Source organism: Hibiscus syriacus, unplaced genomic scaffold, assembly GCF_006381635.1.
Source record: "Hibiscus syriacus cultivar Baekdansim isolate YM2019G1 unplaced genomic scaffold, ASM638163v2 tig00006570_pilon, whole genome shotgun sequence".
In the NCBI taxonomy this organism is placed as follows: domain Eukaryota; kingdom Viridiplantae; phylum Streptophyta; class Magnoliopsida; order Malvales; family Malvaceae; genus Hibiscus; species Hibiscus syriacus.
This window is the reverse complement of record NW_024062102.1, coordinates 335,335-358,849: the sequence shown is the minus strand read 5'-3', so window position 1 is coordinate 358,849 and position 23,515 is coordinate 335,335. Positions and strand designations below refer to the sequence as shown.

At 35.1% G+C, this 23,515-nt stretch overlaps 4 protein-coding genes and 1 long non-coding RNA gene across 5 annotated transcripts; 3 read left to right on the top strand and 2 right to left on the bottom strand.

The window, feature by feature from the left end:
* Positions 1–398: 398 nt before the first annotated feature.
* LOC120200770 (dirigent protein 22-like) lies at positions 399–1,511 on the bottom strand. Its single transcript, XM_039201520.1, has 2 exons — positions 1,171–1,511; positions 399–956 (listed from the first exon to the last, which is right to left on the bottom strand). Exons 1-2 carry the CDS (start codon positions 1,345–1,347, stop codon positions 543–545), a joined length of 591 nt encoding a protein of 196 aa, XP_039057451.1. The 5' UTR covers positions 1,348–1,511; the 3' UTR covers positions 399–542.
* Positions 1,512–5,628: 4,117 nt separating this feature from the next.
* On the top strand, positions 5,629–6,995 carry LOC120200808 (60S ribosomal protein L21-1-like). Its single transcript, XM_039201559.1, has 2 exons — positions 5,629–5,922; positions 6,576–6,995. Exons 1-2 carry the CDS (start codon positions 5,686–5,688, stop codon positions 6,831–6,833), a joined length of 495 nt encoding a protein of 164 aa, XP_039057490.1. The 5' UTR covers positions 5,629–5,685; the 3' UTR covers positions 6,834–6,995.
* A 1,081-nt stretch (positions 6,996–8,076) lies between these two features.
* On the top strand, positions 8,077–8,678 carry LOC120200810. Its single transcript, XR_005523604.1, has 2 exons — positions 8,077–8,184; positions 8,334–8,678. It is a non-coding gene; the product is annotated as an uncharacterized LOC120200810 (long non-coding RNA).
* A 2,299-nt stretch (positions 8,679–10,977) lies between these two features.
* Positions 10,978–16,232, top strand: LOC120200809 (carbon catabolite repressor protein 4 homolog 1-like). The gene is made up of 13 exons (XM_039201560.1): positions 10,978–11,510; positions 12,201–12,382; positions 12,447–13,021; positions 13,220–13,306; positions 13,391–13,474; positions 13,547–13,633; positions 13,728–13,814; positions 14,763–14,816; positions 14,906–14,997; positions 15,099–15,213; positions 15,442–15,586; positions 15,724–15,878; positions 16,044–16,232. Exons 1-12 carry the CDS (start codon positions 11,353–11,355, stop codon positions 15,867–15,869), a joined length of 1,812 nt encoding a protein of 603 aa, XP_039057491.1. The 5' UTR covers positions 10,978–11,352; the 3' UTR covers positions 15,870–15,878; positions 16,044–16,232.
* Positions 16,233–20,117: 3,885 nt separating this feature from the next.
* Positions 20,118–23,332, bottom strand: LOC120200806 (DEAD-box ATP-dependent RNA helicase 37-like). The gene is made up of 6 exons (XM_039201557.1): positions 22,562–23,332; positions 22,398–22,481; positions 21,870–22,112; positions 21,251–21,418; positions 20,946–21,059; positions 20,118–20,703 (listed from the first exon to the last, which is right to left on the bottom strand). The coding sequence occupies exons 1-6, from the start codon at positions 23,330–23,332 to the stop codon at positions 20,212–20,214; spliced, it is 1,872 nt and encodes a 623-aa protein (XP_039057488.1). The 3' UTR covers positions 20,118–20,211.
* Positions 23,333–23,515: the final 183 nt, after the last annotated feature.

The following is a 23,515-nucleotide window of genomic DNA, read 5'->3' as shown; positions in this document are numbered from 1 at the left end:
TCTAAAACTTTATTCCTACCTTATTTAACGTCTCTTCTTTTTTCAGTTTGGAATGAAACTAAAGAATAAAATGGCCCTCTAAAGCCATATGCTTATTCTCTTTTTCCTTTTATATTTTGTATTTTTTCTATTAGCTTAAGCTTTAGCTCGAAAACGAATATTTAAATTCTTTGTAATAAATAGTATAATTAATTCTGAAATTTTGAAATAAAAATGGCATAATCCCAATCATAATTCGATTGAGACATTGATTTACTTTCCAATAACAAATTCCATATAGTATTAAAGAAACATACATTCATCATCAATATTTTATATAACCATTAATACATAGAATGACAAATTTAATAATAAAAAACAGTGTAATAATGCGATGAGAATTTATTGGAAAATCAACAAACATAAAGGTGGTTCAAATCAGATAAATCAAAGCCAAAAGATGAAATTTACCCAGAAGAATACAAAAGAGAGGACCAAATGAAGGGAAAATATCAAAATAGGCCATAAAATCTAAAGCCGTTGCGATTCTTAATCACCGATCGTCAATAATGGAAGACATAGACGTTGTACTCCACCACAGCGTCCCCAGTTTTAAGATCCAATGTATGAGTCTTCGCCTGAGCATATCCGCGTGCAAACCGGAAAAGGCCGCTACCGCCGACGATAGGCATCTCCCTCACCGTCGTAAACACGCAGTTACGCCCCAAAAGACTAAGGGAACTGCCGTTATATTTGCCTTCCATGAAGGCCAAGTTCATCACCATTAATAAACCAATTTCGTCTTGAGCTGCGGATGCGTAAATCCCTTGCGCTTTTCCCAATAGCTTGGAGTTCCGCTCGGGTGCCTCCGTCAAAGGGTCATCAATCATCACGACAGCACCGAAGAAGGTCTCGGATTTGTTGGTCATGGCGGCGCTGGCGACTCGGATAGCTGTGGGATTGCGTCCGCTCACTATGTCGTGGAAGTAGAAGTGAAGGTGGCTGAGCTTCTCTGGCCCGAGGCCAAGCTCTTTGGGAGTCCCTTGCGCTTTTCCCAATAGCTTGGAGTTCCGCTCGGGTGCCTCCGTCAAAGGGTCATCAATCATCACGACAGCACCGAAGAAGGTCTCGGATTTGTTGTCTGGCGGCGCTGGCGACTCGGATAGCTGTGGGATTGCGTCCGCTCACTATGTCGTGGAAGTAGAAGTGAAGGTGGCTGAGCTTCTCTGGCCCGAGGCCAAGCTCTTTGGGAGACAAAACGTTCGAGAAGCCATTAGATTTTGCAGAGGCAAGATTGATTGAGAGGAAGAGAAGAGTAAAGAGGAAGAAAAAAGTGCAGGGTAGTAGTTTTGAGAAGGTTTCAGGCATGGTGAAAATTAGAGTTTTTTTCTTTAGGGACTTAAATGGTGTGAAGTATACTAGGAACTAAGATTTAGAGCCACTATATATTGAGTTAATGGAGCAAAGTTCATTGGAAAATAAGGTCATCTGAAAGAAAATTATACAAGCATGTTTTTTTTGACAAAGTTAAAGTCGGTTAACGACTTTTTGTTTTTGGTAAACGACCTAAATTAGTCCCTCAATTTTAAGGAGATAACGTTTTGGTCATTTGGAATAAAATCCTTTTTAAATTAGTACTTGTTTTTCAAGATAGCTATCACTCACATGTTGCATTTTTCTGAAACTAGGGATAACATTCTTACTGCTCCATGAGCAAGAAAAGGATTTGCATCAATTTTGGGACTGTGAATTTAATCTATAACTGATTAGATATCTAATACGCTTTTATTTTCATTATCAGGAACAAAATTCTCTTATTCCGGGTGTTCTCTTCTTGATTCAAACTAACCATTAATGATTTTTCTTGTTATCTACAAAACTAAATTAGAGATTTAGAAGACACTTTAACTGAATGCAACAGTAGATAAACCAATCTAAGAAATTGTGCAAAACTACTTCAATGCTAATATACAAGACTCAACTAGACACAAGTAATTTAGTAAATCAATGCTACTACTACTTTACTGAATAAACTTGAGCTGCTTGTCATTATTAGTTTGCATCCTTGGTAATGGCACCAAAAACTTATCACAAAATCACGACTAGCCATCAATGTTATGACTACTTAGACACGAATTAGATGAGTTAAGAAACTCAACTGTACCTCTAATCTCGGATGTCACTCAACTCACTTGTCACCTAGATTGAAGCATGCACATAACAAGCGGATGAATTCACACCTCTCAATCATATGTTAATCCCTTAAGCATCAACATTTGGATCTCCTAACCACAAGAGGGGCTTTTTGGATGCAAATAAAGTCATTAGGATCATTAAAAAAAAGAAAATATTTAAAATTATAATAAAAATCGTAAAAACACATCATTAAAATATTTTTAACTATCGACACAATAAACTAGTATATCGAGATCATTTTAGGATTATATGAGGAAACTGCTAAACTCATCTGAGAAACTCAAACAAAAGATAGATACGAACAAATCTAATTACATCGGTAAACGAACCAAAACAAGGGATTAAACTATTGAAAAACCACCGACAACTACAAATCATAATTGAGCGCCGTGAGAAAACTATCTACGAACACAAACCGTTTGTTCAAGTCCAATCCAAGAGTCAAAAGTAAGGAATATCAACATGATAACAAATAAGTGTGATTTGATCAGTTGAGGCGACTTCAAATCCAATCCTGAAAAAAGGTCAAACGAATGAAACGTGTCATGAAAACAGAAAAATGTACCATAAATATAAAGAAAAAAGTGTTATAAAGACGGAATTATTAGAAACTGAAAAAATATAGAAAAAGTAAATATATATATATAAAAAATAAAAAATACAAACGATCAACAACCAACACTAAAAATGATGTCGCCATAAGTTATACTTATAAAAAATGAAAAAGAAAAGAAACGGCATCTAAATGGCATAACCAAAGTAAATATGGACATCTTATTAAAGTATATTGTCGGTCAAAAAATATTAAAATATTTTAACTTGAATGAAGGTTGAAAAAAATCTAGTATTAAGATTCTCTTTAAGACTTTAACCAAAGTAAACCTAATTAATGTCACCCTCCTCTTAGTCTTGTTCTTTCCAAATTCCTTGCACCTCATCGCATGGGAACGAGAAGGAACTAAAATTAAATATTATCAAGGATTGAAATACTAATTTTAAAAATATATATATATAATATTTTAAGTATTTAAACTCAAAATTCAAAAGATAATGATTATTTGTCTAATATTTAAACTTATAATGACTTAAATTATTATTAGATTAAAAAATTTGATAGCATGAGATTATTCATCTTTAGTTCGATCGCCAATTAATTAAATATTAAATAAATTATTGTGTTTTTTAATTTGAATATTTATTTTTATATGAATTAAAATAAAAATAGACCAAAAATTATCAAATATATGAATTTTACAGGGTCAAGACCCCTTTGAGCCCTAAGAGAACTCCATCCATCCATGGGAACAAACTTAAATGAAATTAAACCTAAAGATTACTCCAGTTATGTAATCTCCTTTAACCGGTAATTTTCAATTGAGTTTGACCTCAATTTCAACAACTAACATTCCTTTCATATATATAAACTTTATTTTTTTTGTAAAAAATAGTACATGAAATTAATTTTAAATTATTTTCCTTTTTTAACAAGTCAATATGTGTAATTTTCACCACAAGTCAAAAGAGAAATGAAGCTAGTCAATTATCAGAGTTTTCTTTTTCTTATTTGGCATAAATTTTCCACAACAAGCATTGGATGAGATGAGTAGAATAATATTTCTTTACGAGCACGTGAGGAAAACAACAGTAAAGCAGTGTGAGCGTGGTGACGGTCTTGAAAAATCAATTTGGGGTTAAATTACAATTTTCAGAACTTTTGAAGGTTTGATTATCTTTTCTAAAAAACAAAGGCATTTAATGAGTTTTTTTTTAAATTGAGGATCTAATTATATATATATATATATATATTTTTTGAAATGAGAAGATTAATGAGTTTTTTCAAAACTTTTGGTGGGAGATATTTAAAAATATTCAAAAAATACTTAATAATAAATTTTAATATTTTTTAAATTTTAGATATAGAAAATAAATTTAAAAAATTTAAGGGCAAATGACATCGACCCTAACTACCGTACGTCTCCGTGTGAACTACGCTTATATTGAAGTTTGGTCAGATTCCATGAAATTTACTTTTTGTGTCCTGTAATAAAATCATATTAGATTCGCCAATTTTCAATTTCATTGTTACCAAACTCAAGACAGAAAACCAAAACAGTAGAACAATTCGATCTTGAAGATTTTCATTAAAAGAAGCGATTCTACCAATTTTATTTTAGATAAATCGATTGTATTATATTTAAGAAGCATCAATAACTGTTTATTCTTTGAGGTATCGGATTCAAGCACTAGGAATGTCAAGGGTATAAGCGTTCAATGTCAAATGGTTGAGAGTTATTTTTGAACAAATATTATCTTGTACATACCCCAAATTATAAAAAGAACAAGTTGCTATACGAAACAAAAACATATTCACAAAAATCGATGCTAAATCAAGAAGATCATACTCTATACAAAGTTTAGAATATGCAAAGTTAACCCTTTTTATGTTTTTTCTATACAACTTAAATCTAACAATTTCCTTGATCGAATCAAAAATCACATCGATCTCTCTCGTTAAACTACGAAAAAATCTTCATTCCTTTCCTCCCAAACAAGGAATGCACTCCAAACTAATTTACAAGTAATTACACGAAGAGACTTATCCCTAAGAGAATTTAACGCTCAAGCTAGCTAGTAAGTCCATGATCGAGCAATTCTGTCCATGTCACATAATCTAAGAATTCTTGTCCAAATATCAGCTGAAAATGGGCATTCAGAAAAAAGGTGGTCTCGAGTTTCAGCATCCCCATCGCAAAGTACACAGTTATCACTTCTCGTTAGCCCCATTTTTAATAGTCTATCCCTTGTTGCTAGCAGAATTGAGAATAGTCATCCAAGCTATTACTGCAAACATATAACGGGAATCAATTGAGTTTGTGTCAATCCACTTATCACCACTGTTGTGTATTCCTACCCAAATTTCCGTGATCGATATCTTCCTTCGCACCATAACATCATGAAATACAACAACCTCTCTTCTCAAAACAAAAATCTTTCTCAAACTTCAACTAACATAGTAACCTCAATCATCCAATAATCGAATTCTACTAGTTTTGTAATTCGAATTTTACGTTATAAAAAAAGCTTAATTAAAAAAAGTAAATGTCTAGATTACATTAATTATTTATTTGAAGTATTTAAATAATTTTTATTTAATATAAATATCTAACGTTATTATTATTTTTTATGCTAGAACTAAATTGGTTATCATGTTAAAAATAGACATTAGGATACTGTTGAACTAAAAAAATGAATATTTAGGCCCTGAAACTAAAATACAGCCTACTTTTAGTCCTGGATCTTCATCTAAACCAAGTCTAAAGCGGTCGGCATACTAGATGGGCTTAGTAGTTGGATCCTACAAATAAGAACCAAAGCCCAACCCGACCAGGAAAAAGAAAAGGAAACCCCTAAGATGCATCTATAAAAGGATCTCAATTAGGGTTTTTTAGGTCCGGTAAGCTCAATGCCACACTCTTTCTTCAAGCGGGCAAGAGAAAAAAGGAAAAAAATATGCCAGCCGGTCATGGTGTACGCTCTCGAACTAGGGATTCATTCTCCAGACCCTTCAGAAAGAAGGGTTACATTCCCTTGTCCACTTACCTCAGGACCTACAAGATCGGCGACTATGTCGACGTCAAGGTAAACGGCGCCGTTCATAAGGGTATGCCCCATAAGTTCTACCACGGCCGCACTGGTCGGGTTTGGAATGTTACGAAACGCGCCATTGGTGTTGAAGTAAACAAGCAGGTATGGCGATGGGTTTATTCTTTTTAAAAATGGCTATCTTTTCTTTATATTGAGAAATGAAGTTCTTTTATTTCAGGTTCTCTTCTTTTATGGGGTTGCAGTGTATGATGATTTTGGGTTTTTCATCTCATTTTGAATTATTTGTCTTGATTTGAATCTCTGTTTAGTTTCATGTATTAAATGTTGAAATCCGATTATATTTGTTTCTGAACTTGTATTATGCTGTTATGTGAATTTAAGATTAGATCTTCTGGCTTATACTGATCATTATATTTGCATTGAGCTGTATTATTGCACTAGTGTATCATATGTTCATTTTCAAGAGATATTGAGCTTCTTTCATATTAAATTAATTGAATCTCACTCGTTAGATGAGCTTAAATTATATATCTAAATAATATTACTTACAATTAGTCTTTATTGTTTTGATGAATGTACATTTTGATTTTTTTTAATGAAAAATGGAGAGTCAATGTAAAATATCTTTGTAACACTATTGTATTTGAAGCTTTTTAGAGTATAATTTGTTTGATATTCTTGCCTGGCTGATATTTAAACCTTTTGCACTGCTCTCATGTGATATCTGTTTGATTTATTTATTTAAGATTGGAAATATGTGTAATTTGTATTAATATTGCTGATTCATTTACCAGGTGGGAAACAGGATTATCAGGAAGAGAATTCATGTGCGTGTCGAGCATGTTCAGCCTTCAAGGTGCACCGAGGAATTCAAGCTCAGGAAGGTGAAGAATGACCAACTCAAGGCGGAGGCTAAGAAAAAGGGTGAGGTCATTAGCACCAAGAGACAGCCAGAGGGCCCTAAGTCGGGTTTCATGGTTGAGGGTGCTACCCTTGAAACCGTCACGCCCATCCCCTATGATGTTGTTAATGATCTCAAGGGTGGTTACTAAATCAGCTGTTTTCTTTATGGTCTTGCTGTTTCAGATTTCTTTTTGGTAAAACAAAAGTGAACTGAATTAAACATTTGGAAGTGCTGTTTTAATTAGTATATTTTGAGGAGGTACTGCTTCTCCAGATATTTTAATTTATCCATCATTTTAGAGATTATGGTTTACTATGCAAAGTGTTGTATTGTTTATGCATTGTGTTTTAAGTTGCAAAATTTATCCCTTTTTTCCCAGTGAACTATTAATCATCTCTTAAAATCTCACCTCAAACACTGATCAAATAAGACTCTAGTTTCATACTTGAATCCATCAAACAACTCCTCTTCTTCTCTTACCGTCGCAGATTTAATGTTTTTATCCATCGTTACTTTTCTCCTATGATCCAAAGACCATAGAAAACTTGCCGTTGAGTTTGCAAAGATTTGCAATTTTGAGGACATAGTGTTTGCATATCACTTTTCTACATAGCATTGACGTTTTGTCTTAGCATCTATGGTGTTTGGTGGTTGGAGGTTTTTCGATGAAGGGGAGCGAAACTGTCAAGGACGTTGATTTGAGCAGTGAAGGAGATGGGCTTTAAGCTGAGTTGGGGTTTGGGATAAGAAGTTAGATTTTATTTATCAAACGTTTATTTTTATTGTATTATAATGTTTTTATGAACTATATACATTATAGATAATGCTACTTGAATTCAAGTTATCGGGATAAAATATTACTTTATATTAATTGGACTAACTTTTGGGTTATATATATATATTTGATACGTCAAAATTAAATATATATATCGACAATTGGTTGAATTGTTGTATATGGACATAAGAGATATATTGTATAATTCATGTTGCAATAAAGCCCCATTACAGAAGCACATATGGTATTAATGACTGCATATAAATATATCGACAATTGGTTGAATTGTTGTATATGGACATAAGAGATATATTGTATAATTCATGTTGCAATAAAGCCAATGTTTGTGGGTTTGAGGGAGTAACCACGAATCCAAAAAGAAGAGCTCTGGAAACTAAAAAAGTAGTAATTGCCAAATGGCAGTGTAGAGAAGTAAAGAATATGTGGTGAAAGCAAGAAGCTTGTCACAAGTACAACAGAAAGTGAAGGGCACACCACATTTATTCCTTCTTTGAATGAACACTTTCAGTAATGATTGGTATGCTCTTAATCTTGACCATCTTTATTGCAAGAATCTTTGCTTAGGCTATATATAAACTACTGCCTTGAGGGCACTCCCAAATCTCTTTCAAATCATAAAATTGAAGTCCCTCTGGGCCACCAGGACGATTAAACATGAGGATATCCTGCATCTTCTTCTCTCTTTTGCTCCTCCTTGCCTCAGGTTTTACTTCTCTATCTACTTTTCTACACTTGATATAGTTTAATACATCCATCCGACATAAACATCTAATTTTGTTTCCATATATTTCGAGATCCGAACCGGCAATGCTAAAATGTTATTTTCTAATTCTCTTGTGTTCAAATCTTCAGCAACCGAGTTTGGTCTGGAGTTGGCTATACATGGAGCTTATGCAGCATGGATCCCTGAACATACATGTCATAAGGTTATCGAAACAAACTCATGCCAACTTCACAAATGCATGGAAGGATGTTCTAAGAAACCTGCTGGTTTGGGATATTGCAGACAAAACATTTGTTATTGCACTTACTATTGTAAGGATCCCCCAATGTGATTCTTTCATTTGTCTTTCGCCACAAGCTTTCTTTGTCTTGTTTTGAGTTGGTGCTTAGAGACTAGAGAATTGAAAGATACTGCTTTTCATTGTTTTTTTTTATAATTTTTTTATGAAGATATTCAAGGATATTTGATTTGATATGTAGAATTTTAATATTCGATACTTACAGTGTATTAAATATAAATTAAATGTTTAAGATATATATCGTTTATGAATTATACGACGTTGTTTTAAGTTGAGGGTATTAGTTCTATTTTCGCACTTAATAGCGAGGCTAAAGTTACGAATTTGAATGGAACACTTCAACGAAAAGAAACACTGGTCTTCGTTTACCTTTGACTGCAATTAATTTTAATTTTCTTTTCCTTTTTCCTTTTTCAAAAAAAGAAGAAGAGTAACTATAAAATTTTGAACCAACAACATGCAGGCAATGCAAAAACGATAAATGAAGTGTATGTATCACACGTTTATATTTTTATTGAGTTACATATACTTCGAATAGCCAAATTTAACATCTAAAGTTACATATATTTTGAACCAAGGAACATCTAAAAGCATACTTAAGCTGTAAAGAATTATACATTACCAAACTTAACCTACGAACTCACTTGACATGCAATTTTACTCAACATATAAAGCACATACAAAATTATATCATGTCACAAACAAACTTACAAATGATTTTCAACTTAAACACTACCATACATACCATTTACGATAGTTACAAAGTCCCAATAGACAATAAAGTTATAAAGTATCGAAATACAGTGACAGATTCATAAATTTAAAAATAAGGGTGCGCAAATTTTTAATATTTTTCTCTATTTTTTCCAATAAAATGTATATGCAATTTTTTTGTCTATTTTTTTCTCGTTCTCTTAATATATTAAATTATACTTAATAATTTATATAAGGATGTATCTAAACGCTAGGGGGTCAAATGCATCCGCCCCTACCGAGATGCACTAAACTTATGCGTCCGCCAACTTAACATGTTTTTCATTACTAAAACTAGTTTAATGACCGTTCCATACACATACATGATGGCATACATTCATATACAAATATACATATAATAATTTATTCAAGACATAACTTTATATTAACATACAACTTACTTATCAAATACTTATTCAACTTACTAAATTATCACATATACATACCATAAATATCGAGATTACATACATTAATATCTATATCATAAATTATAAACATCAAATATTAATAGTCTTTGTAAGTTAAAAATTTAGTTTTCTCTAGTTGATGTGTCGCTCATCTTACGGCGACAATAATTTTAGTGTTTGTTGCTGACCACCGACATTTATTATGTCCTTTTATTTTTTTATACTACATCTTTATTTTTTTTTTTTCAATAAGTATGTCCGTATCAAAAGTTCCCATCCACTTCTATGACAAATTTTATTCTATCTTTAGGCACGTTTTTCTGTTGTTTGACTGTTATTTTCATTTATTTTTTCTAATGGTTAGTTTGACATCGTTATGACTGATCAAGATGACATTTATCTATTATGTTGTTGATCTTTCATATTTATGGTTCTTATATGATCATAAGCGACTAATTTTTATTTCCATAATTACAAGAAATTATCATAATTATATGTTTAATTTACTATTATAATTATATATCTTTATTGTATTTCGTGATATTTCTTATTTTTATAAAATTAACGACTTATATATATATATATATATATATAAATAAAATACTTCAAAGATTATTAGTTGCATGTCAGTACGTCATTGATTCTAGAAGTTTTAAAAACAAAAGGGATTTATATAGATGTATGAATTTTTTTACAACTTCAAAACGTAATCCGGATCAAATCTAATAAAGTCAAACTCCTACAAAAATAATAAACAAATAAAGTAAACTCCTACAATCCCAGTAAAATACACCATATTATAGTATCAAATAATACATACTAAATCACTATATGTCAAATGCAATCAAAATATCAATTTTTTATAACATTAGTTCTACAAATAATACAAAGATACATAATTTAAATATTATATAATCCAAAGATTATTTATATATTTTGTCCTAGAAGTTTGCCATAAAAAACATTAAAAAATAAGTTAGAAGAAAAAAAAAAACTGACTCCCTTCCTCTCTTAGTATTATAAAAAGCTCCCGAGTAGAAAGAGGAGGGAAATCCCAAACAAAGCCGGTACCCCGTCCCTCCGCCACTTCCACCACATCACCGCTGCGATAACCCTCCACTTTCAACGCCCACCCCGCCGCTCAGCCGGTCCCCAAGTTAAATCCGTACAATTTTTTAATTTAAAAAAACTAATTACGGCTGCTAATTTATTATCCTTTTTTTTACATAAAATTTCTCTCTAAATATATGTAATAAAGACTTTCCTTTCACTTCATATGTAAAACCCTAATTATTATTCAATATCTACTTCCCCCTTTTTTGTCATCCCCAAAAGTCCCATTTTTTTTCTCGTGTTATTCTTTTTCATTCGATCATTATTTTCAAAACCCTAAATTTTGTTCCAAGATCTGTTCTTAGCTTTATTTTTTTTATATTTTTCGTGTTTAAATTTAGTGCTTTTCTAGGGTTTTTTAATTGGAAAATAGAGGGTGATTTGGGGTCAAGGCTGGCGAGTTTTCGGCTAAAGTAATGGCGGATCCGCCTGGAGTCTGCCCTGTTAGTATTGCTAATCGGTTCGAGAACATTTCATATTCTGCTGCTGCTCCTTGTGTGGGATTGGATTTGATAGGCTTACAAAGAGGTGACCGTTGCGAACTGTGACAAACAAGGAAACCGGACAAGTAAAAGCATGCTGAGTGTGCTACGGGTGCACCTCCCTTCTGATATACCAATTGTTGGCTGCGAGCTCACGCCTTACGTACTCTTACGCCGACCAGACAAGATTGTTACCAGTGATGATGTGCCTGAGTATGCCCCTCTTAATGGTCACTTCTTGAGGTACAAGTGGTAAGTGTTCTTAAATCTGTCCAACAGAGTAAATTTTTAGCTTTTTGTTGATTTGTTGTGGGGGGTTTGTTCTTTTAGGTATCGTTTTAGTGACGTTGGGTCTATCTTTGCCTATATGATTTACTTTTTTAGTTAATACATGAACTTATGAATTGTGAGTTAAACTTTTCGTCTCTTTTTCCCTTGGATTTATCATCATCATTGAGGTTTTGGTATTTTGGTTACTTGTCATGTTGAGCAATTGAATTTTGAGTCTTTTTTTGTCATATTATTTGACTGTTCTCTTGGTAAATATGTGGATTTCTTTACGTGGGTCTTCAGTTTTTGCATGGAGAAAAGTTATCTATAAGGGAAGCCTTTATAAGTTGAGGGTATCCCTCTGGGGTTTGAGCTAGTTTCTTGGTATTATTTGATTGTTTATGGTAAATATTATATAATACTTCTTTGCTGGATTGTTTAAATAATTGCATGAGGCAGCCTTTATAAGTTGAGGCCTTTCCCTTTTGCATTTAGATATAAGTGTGTTTGCTTTTGATTTGTTGCAATCTGCCTTTTCTTATTTTGTGTGCTAGATTTATGATGTCATTATTTTTTTTTTGCAATTTTTGAAGGTATCGCATACAAAGTGATAGGAAAGTTGCAATCTGCCTGTCTAATACATGTTGCTTCTTTCTTGGGTCTGTTTTGCAGGTATCGCATACAAAGTGATAAGAAAGTTGGTGCCTGTAGTGTACATCCCTCTGAGCAAGCCACTCTGCAATGCCTAGGTTGTGTAAAGGCAAAAATATCTGTTGCTAGAAGTTACCATTGCTCTCCAAAGTGCTTCTCAGATGCATGGCAGCATCATCGTGTTCTTCATGACCGTGCAGCAAGTGCTGTAAATGAAAATGGAAATGAAGAGGAAGAGATATTTCATCGTTCTTCATGACCGTGCAGCAAGTGCTGTAAATGAAAATGGAAATGAAGAGGAAGAGATATTTGGCCGTTTCAATAGTACAGGATCTGGAGTTATTAGTGCTAGTTTAACTGGTTCAGCATCAAGCACTAGCTTGACAAATGGTTCAACACCTCTGTATCCTGCTGCAGTTACACAAAGGAGTGGTGGTGAAACCTGGTTTGAAGTTGGATGCTCTAAAACATATACACCAACTACAGATGATATTGGTCATGTTCTCAAGTTTGAGTGTGTGGTAATTGATGCAGAAACGATAGTACCTGTGGGACATCCCAATACTATTTTGACATCTCGTGTTATTCCAGCGCCTTCCCCTAGTCCTCGACATTTGATCCCAGTAGGTGGAGCTGATATGATGGCACAACTAGATTCAGATGGCCGCATTTCACCCTCTGGAACTTTTACTGTTCTATCGTACAACATTTTGTCTGACGCATATGCTAGCAGTGAGTTGTACAGTTATTGCCCTTCATGGGCCCTTTCTTGGCCATATCGCAGACAGAACCTGTTGAGGGAAATCGTTGGCTATCGTGCAGATATTGTTTGTCTTCAAGAGGTGATACTCTTCTGTACCAATCAATGATAGTTCTTTCAGAACTTCCATTTTTGAATTGAAACACAGCTTTGAAGTTTAATGCATGGCAAAAGCTGTATGTTTAATGTTTATATTACACTTTGTGTGGAAATATCCAACATGGTGCAGGTTCATTGGTCTTAATTTAGATGATGATCTAAACTGTTGTAATCTTTCCAGGTGCAAAGCGACCATTTTGATGATTTCTTTGCTCCTGAGCTGGATAAACATGGGTATCAAGCTTTATACAAGAGGAAGACAAATGAGGTTGCTTAAGATTTCCCTGATTCGCATTGCACTAATTTAGTTATATTACTCTTCTGTTTGTAATTTATATTGTTTGTGATGCAGGTTTACAGTGGAAATATCCATACAATTGATGGTTGTGCTACATTTTTCCGTAGAGATAGATTTTCTCATGTTAAAAAATACGAGGTTTGTAAGTACTACTATTGTGGTATTTGGATTTTTACACGTTCGTGCTAAATCAAAAAATGTCTTTTGCAGGTTGAATTTAATAAGGCTGCTCAATCCTTGACTGAGGTTGCAGTTCAAACTACTCAGAAGAAAGCTGCTTTAAATCGTTTGGTTAAGGTAATAAATGTTTGCCACTAAGATATATATGTTCTCTTATAGATTATGGTATGTATTCCTCTAATGATATCTTGTAAATTCTTCTTGTCTGCAGGATAATGTTGCACTAATTGTGGTTTTAGAAGCAAAGTTTATCAATCAGGGAGCTGACAATCCTGGGAAGCGGCAGCTTCTATGTGTGGTAAGAATTGTGAATTTATTTTTTCCTATATTTTCCTGGCCTTCTCCATTATTGTTTGTAATTCGCATGATACCATATTTCCAGTGGTGATCGTTTATCTGTTGATTAGATTTCGGCAGCCCATTGGCAAGTTGAGCATGAGGTAATCATGTTGCAGCTGATCTGCTCTGGGATTAAAAAGATGTTGGGACTATTTAGCCTTATAGTTTTGAATCCAACTAATAGTCTAGTTTCCCTGGGTTCCATCATATATAATCAAAAAAGGATTTAGTTAGCAAGTTTAGCACAAGTTGTTTCATATGTTGTAGGAGTAACATTTTCCGAATCCAGAGTAGTCTGTCGTTCTCATAAAACTGAAATTGCCTAATTGTTGCTATGTAGTCCCGTCAATTGTTCTGATAGATAGGTTAGTCATCACTTCATGTAGACCATATAGAGGCGTGAACAATTCTGTGCATGGGCTTTTGATTCTTAAAAACTGTTGCAGTGCACTCAAATTGTCCAACGAGCATCTTCAAAAAAAAAAAGATTTTTGATCTGTCACTTACAAGATATAATTGGTCAGCTGAAAGTTATTTTGAATAATAGTTTTGTTCTAGCAATTAAAAGTATCAGAATCCTATGAAACTTCCTGTATTTCATTATGACTAACAAAGTACAAATGGTATTTGATTGATAAGATCTGTCCCTTTCATATGTGGTTTGTATTTTGTATTTTTTACTCTCCCTATCTTTGCTCCTTTCAACTTTCAATTTCTCTGATACTTTATGGAAATGTTTAATGTACTTAATTCCTTCTGGAAGTTGGGCTACTGTTCTGTACATTCATGAAAGTAAACGCATTTAAATTACTGTATTTATTTGTTTAGTTATATTCTTTTGCAACTCTTTCGTATTATGCAAGTGCATCATGTAACTGTTCCAACAATTCCTGGCTTTCGTGTACAGGCAAACACACATGTCAATGTTCAACAAGAGCTAAAAGATGTTAAAATCTGGCAGGTTCTGAAATTTCTTTTCTGTATAATTATTAATACATGCATGTTTATATAATTCAAAAGAATTACTTATTTTGTGTCATGTTAAATTAGGTGCATACTCTGTTAAAGGGGTTGGAGAAAATTGCTGCAAGTGCGGACATTCCAATGTTGGTGTGTGGGGATTTTAATTCAGTTCCTGGGAGGTACGTCTGTCCTTTATATATTCATATTTAGTGCTTAAGAACCATCTTTTTTTTTTGCATTAGACTTTTGCTTAATTAGAATGATGTTGAATTTTATGCAGTGCTCCCCATTCACTTCTTGCTATGGGAAAGGTAGATCCATTGCATCCGGATTTAGTGGGTGATCCTCTTGCAATTTTGCGTCCTTACAGCAAGTTGACTCATCAGTTGCCACTGGTAAACTTTCTTCCATTAATGAATGCGTCCTACAGCAAGTTGACTCATCAGTTGCCACTGGTAAACTTTCTTCCATTAATGAACTGCTTTAAGCGGTCCATTGTGTTTTTCTAACAATGTTTTAATGTAATTGTAAGAAAGCAATGGAAACAGTATTTTGTTGAAACGGAGCTAGAATTTTGTACGAAATTCAGAGGTTTTGTTTGATAAATTGAGGTTTTCAAACAGGTTAGTGCTTACTCTGCCCTTCTGAGGGGTGTTGGTCTTGGTTTGGAGCAGCAGAGAAGAAGGATGGACCCAACAACTAATGAACCTTTATTTACAAATTGCACACGAGATTTTATCGGCACCCTAGATTACATATTTTACACTGGTATTCCTTGAAACCATTGGCTTCGTAAATTGCACACATGCAGTTTTTTTTTAATGTTTATGAATACCTTTTCTCTAGATGTTTGGTGTCATATTAGTGATTGCAGTTGCTTACGAGAACTTGGCTTGTGCTTTCAGCGGACTCTTTAACGGTGGAGTCGTTATTGGAACTCCTGGATGGGGATAGCTTAAGAAAAGACACAGCTCTTCCTTCTCCAGAATGGTCCTCTGATCATATAGCTTTATTAGCTGAATTTCGGTGTGTGCCCAGGCCTAGACGCTGATACTGTAAGGTATGCAGTCACCACCCTCCATTTTTTAAGTTTGACAACAATATACTACTGAGCTGTTGTAAGTTAAAGGCATTAGTCTCTTTTCAAGCGTCATATATGCTCGTGAAGAGCCTCTATCCATGCCTTTCGAGATCTCCTAAAGGATTTGTTTGCTACGTCATTTAGGTCTTGAAGTCTTGAAGACCAAGAAATTGGGTGAGAGAAGCCGATCGATACAGATAAGTTATATATTGTAAGAAATGGTAGATCATGCTCCTTCTGTTTTAAGGTATCTCTATCAGGAATCCACTTGCTGTGATCATATGTTACACTACACCTTTGTTTCATAGAAAAGTCATTATGACCTTTTTCAACTTCTTTTTTCTTTATTTTTCCCAATAGAAATGTCCACTTGGTATCCTTTGTACTTAAAATTTCTCTGCAAAAGAAGGAAAAAAAGTGGTTCCCCGTTCATCTCAAGTTTCATTTTGTCTCTCCAAGTAATAACATTCTTCCATTTTGGTTCCTTCTTGTCTCCTATTCTTTACATTATTTTCTAAGAGAATGGAGAGTAATGGTCAGTTCAGCTTTTGATGGAAAAGTTTCGGAGATTCCATTATATATCTCCTTGTGAAGATGTTAATCCACAAATTTTTTTAGCTTCACAATTCTCAAGAGACCAAGAGGAACTGCCCTTACATGTACCCCAAAAATGAAAAAGGGCCCACGGTTCTAGTTATTCGACTATTAAATATATTATTGTATTATCATATGAACTTTTATATATAACTTGCATCATCCTATTAATTCTTTTTAATATGGGTAACATAATAAAACTAAATAAAGGAGGTACTCAATAAAAGAGTAGCAGGATCATCCATTTTGCAGCTAAAGTTGATGTGAAATACTCAGGGTCGGTCCAATGAGTTTTAATGTCCTGGGTGAGATAATAATTTTATGCCCCTATACTTGTACCATATAATAGACAAATGTAATTTCCGTAGGTTATTACCAGAACATGCTTTATGCTTGAAAATTCATATATTTTCTATGAAGTTTGAAATACAGCCAAATTATTTAGTAGTATATATTATGGGAAAATATCCATTGAAACTTGACCAGTAGGATCATTGTCTCTGACTTTGCAGCCACTGTTTGTCCTGTTTGTGCTTGTCTTACAAACATATCCATTTCCACTACTCTCCCCAGGTCAAGAATATTCGATCAAGGTAGCTTACATCATATTAGCAATGGCATGATACAAATAGGGTCGGTCCAATGAGTTTTAATGCCCTGGGCGAGATAATAATTTTATGCCCTATACTTGTATCGTATAATAGACAAATGTAATTTTCGTAGGTTATTCCCAGAACATGCTTTATGCTTGAAAATTCATACATTTTCTATGAAGTTTGAAATCCATCCAAATTATTTAGTAGTATATATTATGGGAAAATGTCCATTGAAACTCGACCAATAGGATCATTGCCTCTGCCTGTCCTGTTTGTGCTTGTCTTACAAACATATCTATTTCCACTACTCTCCCCATGTCAAGAATGTTCGATCAAGGCAACTTACATCATATTAGCAATGGCATGATACAAATACCAACAGGACTGTAGATTGCCAACTAAATATCACTTTGCTCCACAATAACAGACTGCCAACTAACACTTTGTTTGGGCCCCAAACAATGACGGGAAGTTATGTTGCATGAACAAGGGAAAACATTAAAAGCAAACTGCAAGAAAAAGGATCTGAACAAGCATAGATTACAAAGGGAGTGCAGGAAGTCGAGACGTCAACATATCATAAACCATGAATGCAGAAAGTGACATAAAGAAGACATCTTACTAGAATTGAAACAAAGACGCATTGCAAAAGAGATAGTAAAGAAACCATTACATTTAGCTGGGATCATACAATATCTCAAGTAGGAAATCGACAAGTTTCGAAATCTACAGTCAGATTATTACTTCAATAAACAAACTGAAAATATCATGAGCAAGAAAGAGTAGCCTAGAGAATATAAACCAATGCCACTTATAGTTATTCAGATACTTATGTTTACCTCCAAGTAATAATCCAGCTTTTGAACCAGATTCTGTGCGAGCTTTTGATTTTGATTTAGAATCTCCTCTCGTATTAGTTGTTTCTGTGCTTCTTGCATCACCGAACAAAATCCACCACCAGTGGTGGTGGTGGTGATTTTGATGGCTGTGATGATGACTACTCTTACCTTTTAACTGCTTCCGCATGTCGTATGCATCCTCCCCATCAGCATAATATTTCGCCTCCACATCATGTATCTTATAACCCAACGTCTGAGTATATAGATTAAATGTTGCCCTCTTACTCTTTCTCACATGAAGCGAGACATACTCTACTCCAAACACCTACATCACTTCGCATATTAGTATTGAAGAACACAAATGCCTTTTCTTCCTTGCCGATTGATTTTGCAGTTAAACTGTTCAAGAATTGCTAAATATAGAATCAATCAAAGTAAAAGTAACTTTAACATAAGCATTCTATATAAAAGTAAAACTATTCAGTATTTCGTAAAGCAAAGATTGGAATTTCAAGTTCTACTTCTCTTAAAATATTCTTTTCCCTTCTAATCCAAAATGTAATCAAGCAAAAACTAATAACTAACTAATTTAAAAGTACTGCAGTCCATATATGAGCAGATAAATGACTAAAAAGGAAAATGAAAAGAAAAATAAATAAATGGAAAGCCCTGTTCCATGGCGGCTTGGGCGGCGATCATGAGCTTAGTGGCGAAGCCAAGCTTGCGATGGGTACAGAGGACAGCGAGAGAGGTGTTGTGGCCGTGGCACTCATTGCCCCTACATGCTGGGAATAACCTACAGAAAGGAGGTGAGGATTACAAAGGCCGCCATTCGCTACAGTTGTCATCAATGGTTGAGTGCGTATCAATTCTACTGATGCCCCTATATGCTGCCCTGGGTCGTCGCCCCTATATGTTGCCCTGGGCCGTCACCCCTATATGTTGCCTTGGGTCGTCGCCCATCTGGTACATGTATTGGGCCAACCTTGAAAATACTCGTATTCAGTTTAGTGTCAAAAGAATGCAGCATAAGGAGGGGGTTGGGTCGGATTTTCGGTCAATTCGACCCAACTAAAAAATTATACACCCTCCACTCGAATCTAACCTAACATGAAAAATATACACCCTCCATCCGACTTGAACCCGATTCGACTCGACATGAAATAATATATTTAAAAAAAATTATTTTATTTAATAAAAATAAAGATTTAATTGAAAAAAAGAATATATAGAAGGGTATTATTTTAATTATTTTTAAATATAAAGGTAAAAATATATGTTTTTCTTGGGTCGGATATTTTTCATTCTAAACCCGAATTCAATCCGACCCGAATATAACCTCTTAAAAAATCGACCCGACCGGATTTTTTTAAAAAAGCTGACCCGATTGGGTTGGATCGGATCAGGTCGAAATCCCTCGGGTTCGAGTCCTATGCCCCCTAAATGTGGATGACTTCGTACGAGACTTGAGAGACAGCATGATTTTTACGATTGCAATTTAGGGAAAATTGGGGTAGATATCACCCAAATATGAGCGTTGACTCGCTTATACAATCCATAGTCCACCGGCACCAACATTTTATGCACTATTGATACTTCACCGGCGTAAAACTCATATAATACTGTAATTTATGGTCTCGATTCAGATGCCAACATCGTCTGTTTGTGATAAAGAAAAGATAAAAAAACGAAAATTTATGCAATCGAAATTACAACAGTGTTCACAATGAGTCCAATCCAAGCAAAGCAAACCAAAGAGTGGCGCAAAATTGTTGTTGCTGCTCTAACACTCGTCTCTCCTCTCTGATTCAAACTGTACTCCACCTTTCTTTTTATTCCAAAAAATCCAACAATGCCACGTTTTTTCCTACCGCTTCCAGTCAACTTTCCATCAGCATCGATGATTCTGCTCTGTTATTTCCGCCGCACTGCAGTTGGAGGAGATGAAGAATACGGAATTCCCTAAAAGGAATGCCACGTTTTTTCCTACCGCTTCCAGTCAACTTTCCATCAGCTCGATGATTCTGCTCTGTTATTTCCGCCGCACTGTAAATGTCATATCGCCAAAAGGAGCATGCGAAAGTGCAGATGATGCACCCAAGCCTAAGATGTTGATTTCCTATATCAGTAATCAGCTGACAGGCTAAACGGCTAGTTTCCTAGCGAATGGAGCCAGATGCAAATGTAAATTGTGAAAACAGTGAGAATAATCCTTGAAATCTGACAGAATATGTATATATAACTAGAGTGAAATACCAAACATAATTCAGTATAAAGGGAGGTCTAATCCCATGCACTTGCCACCCCCGGGGCATATCCTCCACCATAATTCCCGGGAACTCCATATGCACTGCCACTATTCCCTCCAACCAAGCCGTAGTGATCCAGATTCCTACCATATGAACCCTCCCTTCTGAAATCACGCCCACCAAAACGCCCTCCTCCATATCGTCGGTTTTTGCTACCACCATAAAGTGTCCGGGATGCATATCGGGCGAGCCACGCAGGAACCTCTTGACTTGCTTCTTGCATCAGCTCAGCTAGTGGCTTAGCCAGTGACAAATTGCCTTCATTAAAGAAAGCTGTTGCCAATCCTGTTTTACCAGCACGACCTGTCCTTCCAATCCGATGGACATAATCATCAATGTCATTGGGAAGGTCAAAATTGACCACGTGAGCCACATGAGGAATATCGAGACCACGAGCAGCCACATCAGTTGCTACTAAAATTGGGGTCTTTCCGCTCTTAAAAGATCTCAATGCTAGTTCCCTTTCCTGAATAACAAGATTTATTTGAAGACACGTTCTTTCTAGAATAGGCTAAATGCATATAGCATATTGCAACACATCTCAGACCGACTTCAACTAAAGAATTGTCCTACTATGTAGTGCAATAACTTCTTACATCGGGACTTGATCAGACACACGAAAGTTAGCAGCCCCTTTAGATACTTGAATTTTAAGTCAAATGGATATGATTTCACTTCATTTTAGCAGATGTATTTTTTAACAATTACCTGTTGAGTTCTATCACCGTGGATGGTGGTTGCTGGAAATCCATTTAAGCACAACCAATGCTCCAATGAGTCTGCTCCTTTTTTAGTCTCCACAAAAACTAATGTCAAAGTTTGCTGCAAGGTAAGAGACACACACCGATCAACAACTTTTAATTATCATGGATTAAATGAGACTAGATAGATAGCAGAATCAACATCATGAATGGTAATTATATATAAACAAATATATCCAGTAATTAACTCCTAATCCAAAGGATAAAGGAACTTCAAAAAACAAGTGTCCATTCAAGATAATCTCACAATACCTTGCCATGAACTCCATTTTCTCTCTGTGCATGCAGAAGATCCATGAGATTGCTTCTCTTGTCAGACTCTTGAACAAATTCAACCCTTTGTACAATCAAATCCGTGCTAGAACCAACCCTCCCAACAGCCAAGAATATGTAATTTGAAAGAAAATCAGATGCAAGCCTCTGCACAATCACCAATTTACAAAGGAATTATGCGATCTAATTTGGATAATCTTCCTTTTTATTATTGAAAACTCACAATCAAGTTGATTCCATTTCAAATTTATTCTAAAGCAAAATTTTAGGAAAAATAATGTTTTTACTTCATTTTGCATTGGTAAATTTCAAAAGCGAAAACTCACAATCAAGTTGATTCCATTTAGTGCATTGAGTTAATGCTGTGGAAAGTCAACTTTTCCTGAGCAAACAGCTACTTCGAGTTACTAGAGAACATACAGAAGTAGCAAAAAGGATTCAAACCAGTAACAAAATTATATTCCAAGAAAAACATTAAATTCATTTCACATCTCAAAACATTTTATTTTACTATTATATGTGCAAAACATGACTAGATGATGCCAACAAAACCAGCTGCATCCATAGAGAGCCCTACTACTTAACAGTTATAACCAACCTGTATCTCTCTTGGAAAGGTGGCACTAAACAACATTGTTCGTCTCATGCCTCGATCAGGCATGCCCATTTGTTCCACTATCTTTCTGATTTGTGGCTCAAAACCCATATCAAGCATGCGATCTGCCTCATCAAGTGCTAAGTACTTTATCATCTGCAATGAAACTCTAGCCCTCTCAAGCAAATCTACCAAGCGCCCTGGAGTTGCCACCAGAATATCAACTCCTCTCTCCAACTCTCGCAACTAAGTAATAAAGTATTAGTATGCGGAAAAAAATCAGGTATTCAGAGATAGAGGTTTGTAAGGAGACCAATAAGCCAGGAATCACTAGATATGAAAACAAACTACAACACATTTTGAAACAAATCAACAACTCATTGAGTCAAAAACAGACATCTAGTCTTAGAACAAATATATATTGCAGATTAAAGTCATTTAGTTTAGCATGAGACAGTAATTAAGATATATGCATGTCAAATTAAATAGACAATGAAAGATGTTGGAAACTAAATTTGAGGCACTAGCAACCTGTCGATTAATTGGTGCTCCTCCATAGGCGACTACAACCTTGACACCAGTTTGGTAGGAGAACTTTTTCGCCTCGTCGTGTATCTGAAAATTGTAATATCATCAGATAGAAAAGGACATTAAACCATTCTGAAAACTCAATGTTCTAAGAATAAGAATCTCACTTGACAAGAAAGCTCCCTTGTGGGAGATAGAATGAGTGCAAGAGGGTAAGCAGTGCGAGCTGCATGTGGTCTCTGTACATACTGCTCGCTCATAATTCCACTAATAATAGGAAAGCAGAAAGCAGCTGTCTTCCCAGACCCTGTTTGAGCACAAGCCATCAAATCTCTTCCTCCTAACACTATCGGAATGGCGTGACGTTGAATCGGAGTCGGTTTCACATACTTGCATCTCCTAATGTTTTGATTCAATAGTTCCCCTAAATCTATCTCAGAAAATGTATTTACAGGCGGTGGCGCATTTTCACCACTAGTTTCCACGGGAATATCCTCGTATGCATCGAAATTGATACCTGAATTCTCTTGTTCACTGAATGTTTGGTCCGTAACATCAGCTTCATCACTACCGCCAAAAGGGTTTACTTCCGTTTCTCTCCTATCCCAACCACCAATTCTATTATTCCAACGGCCGACGCCTCGTCCAGCTCCAGCATAGCCATAAACCTGACTCTGACGCCCCATCTCGGGATTAGTCCTGCCGCCACCGCCGCCCATGCTTGACCGGGACCATTGGGACCCACCAGCAGTTCCGTTAAAATTTGTCCTCTCACTCTCAGAAGCCAGTCCTGAGATGTTAGGTGTGTCGGAAGCAGGACGGTTACGAAGGTGGGGCGGAACATAAGTGGCTCGTGTTGGGCGACGTAAGGAATTGTTGTCTGAAACAGCAGTTTCAGATGCAGAGTTTGCTACAGAATCTGCCCATGAAGTTCTCATATTTCCCCAAACCTAAGAAAACCGGAAAATCCTAACAAAAACCTAATCGAACCAATAGAGAAAAAAAAAACCAAAATTATAAATCCCTCAAAATGTCTTCTTATCTTCTCCTTCTTGCAGATGAGACTTTAACAATGAAAATGCAAGCAAAGTCAGCAAATAAACATCAATAAAGATTTTTTT

Excerpts from the sequence above, each read along its gene's own strand:
- LOC120200770 (XM_039201520.1), bottom strand. The coding sequence starts at position 1,347 with ATGCCTGAAACCTTCTCAAAACTACTACCCTGCACTTTTTTCTTCCTC. Across the intron at positions 957-1,170 it reads TTCACTTCTACTTCCACGAC|ATAGTGAGCGGACGCAATCC; the intron begins ATAGTGAGCGGA and ends TACTTCCACGAC.
- LOC120200808 (XM_039201559.1), top strand. The coding sequence starts at position 5,686 with ATGCCAGCCGGTCATGGTGTACGCTCTCGAACTAGGGATTCATTCTCC. Across the intron at positions 5,923-6,575 it reads GTGTTGAAGTAAACAAGCAG|GTGGGAAACAGGATTATCAG; the intron begins GTATGGCGATGG and ends TTCATTTACCAG.
- LOC120200806 (XM_039201557.1), bottom strand. The coding sequence starts at position 23,332 with ATGAGAACTTCATGGGCAGATTCTGTAGCAAACTCTGCATCTGAAACT. Across the intron at positions 22,482-22,561 it reads CAAGGGAGCTTTCTTGTCAA|ATACACGACGAGGCGAAAAA; the intron begins GTGAGATTCTTA and ends TACAATTTTCAG. Across the intron at positions 22,113-22,397 it reads GAGCACCAATTAATCGACAG|TTGCGAGAGTTGGAGAGAGG; the intron begins GTTGCTAGTGCC and ends TTTATTACTTAG.
- LOC120200809 (XM_039201560.1), top strand. The coding sequence starts at position 11,353 with ATGCTGAGTGTGCTACGGGTGCACCTCCCTTCTGATATACCAATTGTT. Across the intron at positions 12,383-12,446 it reads TCTTCATGACCGTGCAGCAA|CAAGTGCTGTAAATGAAAAT; the intron begins GTGCTGTAAATG and ends ATGACCGTGCAG. Across the intron at positions 13,307-13,390 it reads ACAAGAGGAAGACAAATGAG|GTTTACAGTGGAAATATCCA; the intron begins GTTGCTTAAGAT and ends TTTGTGATGCAG.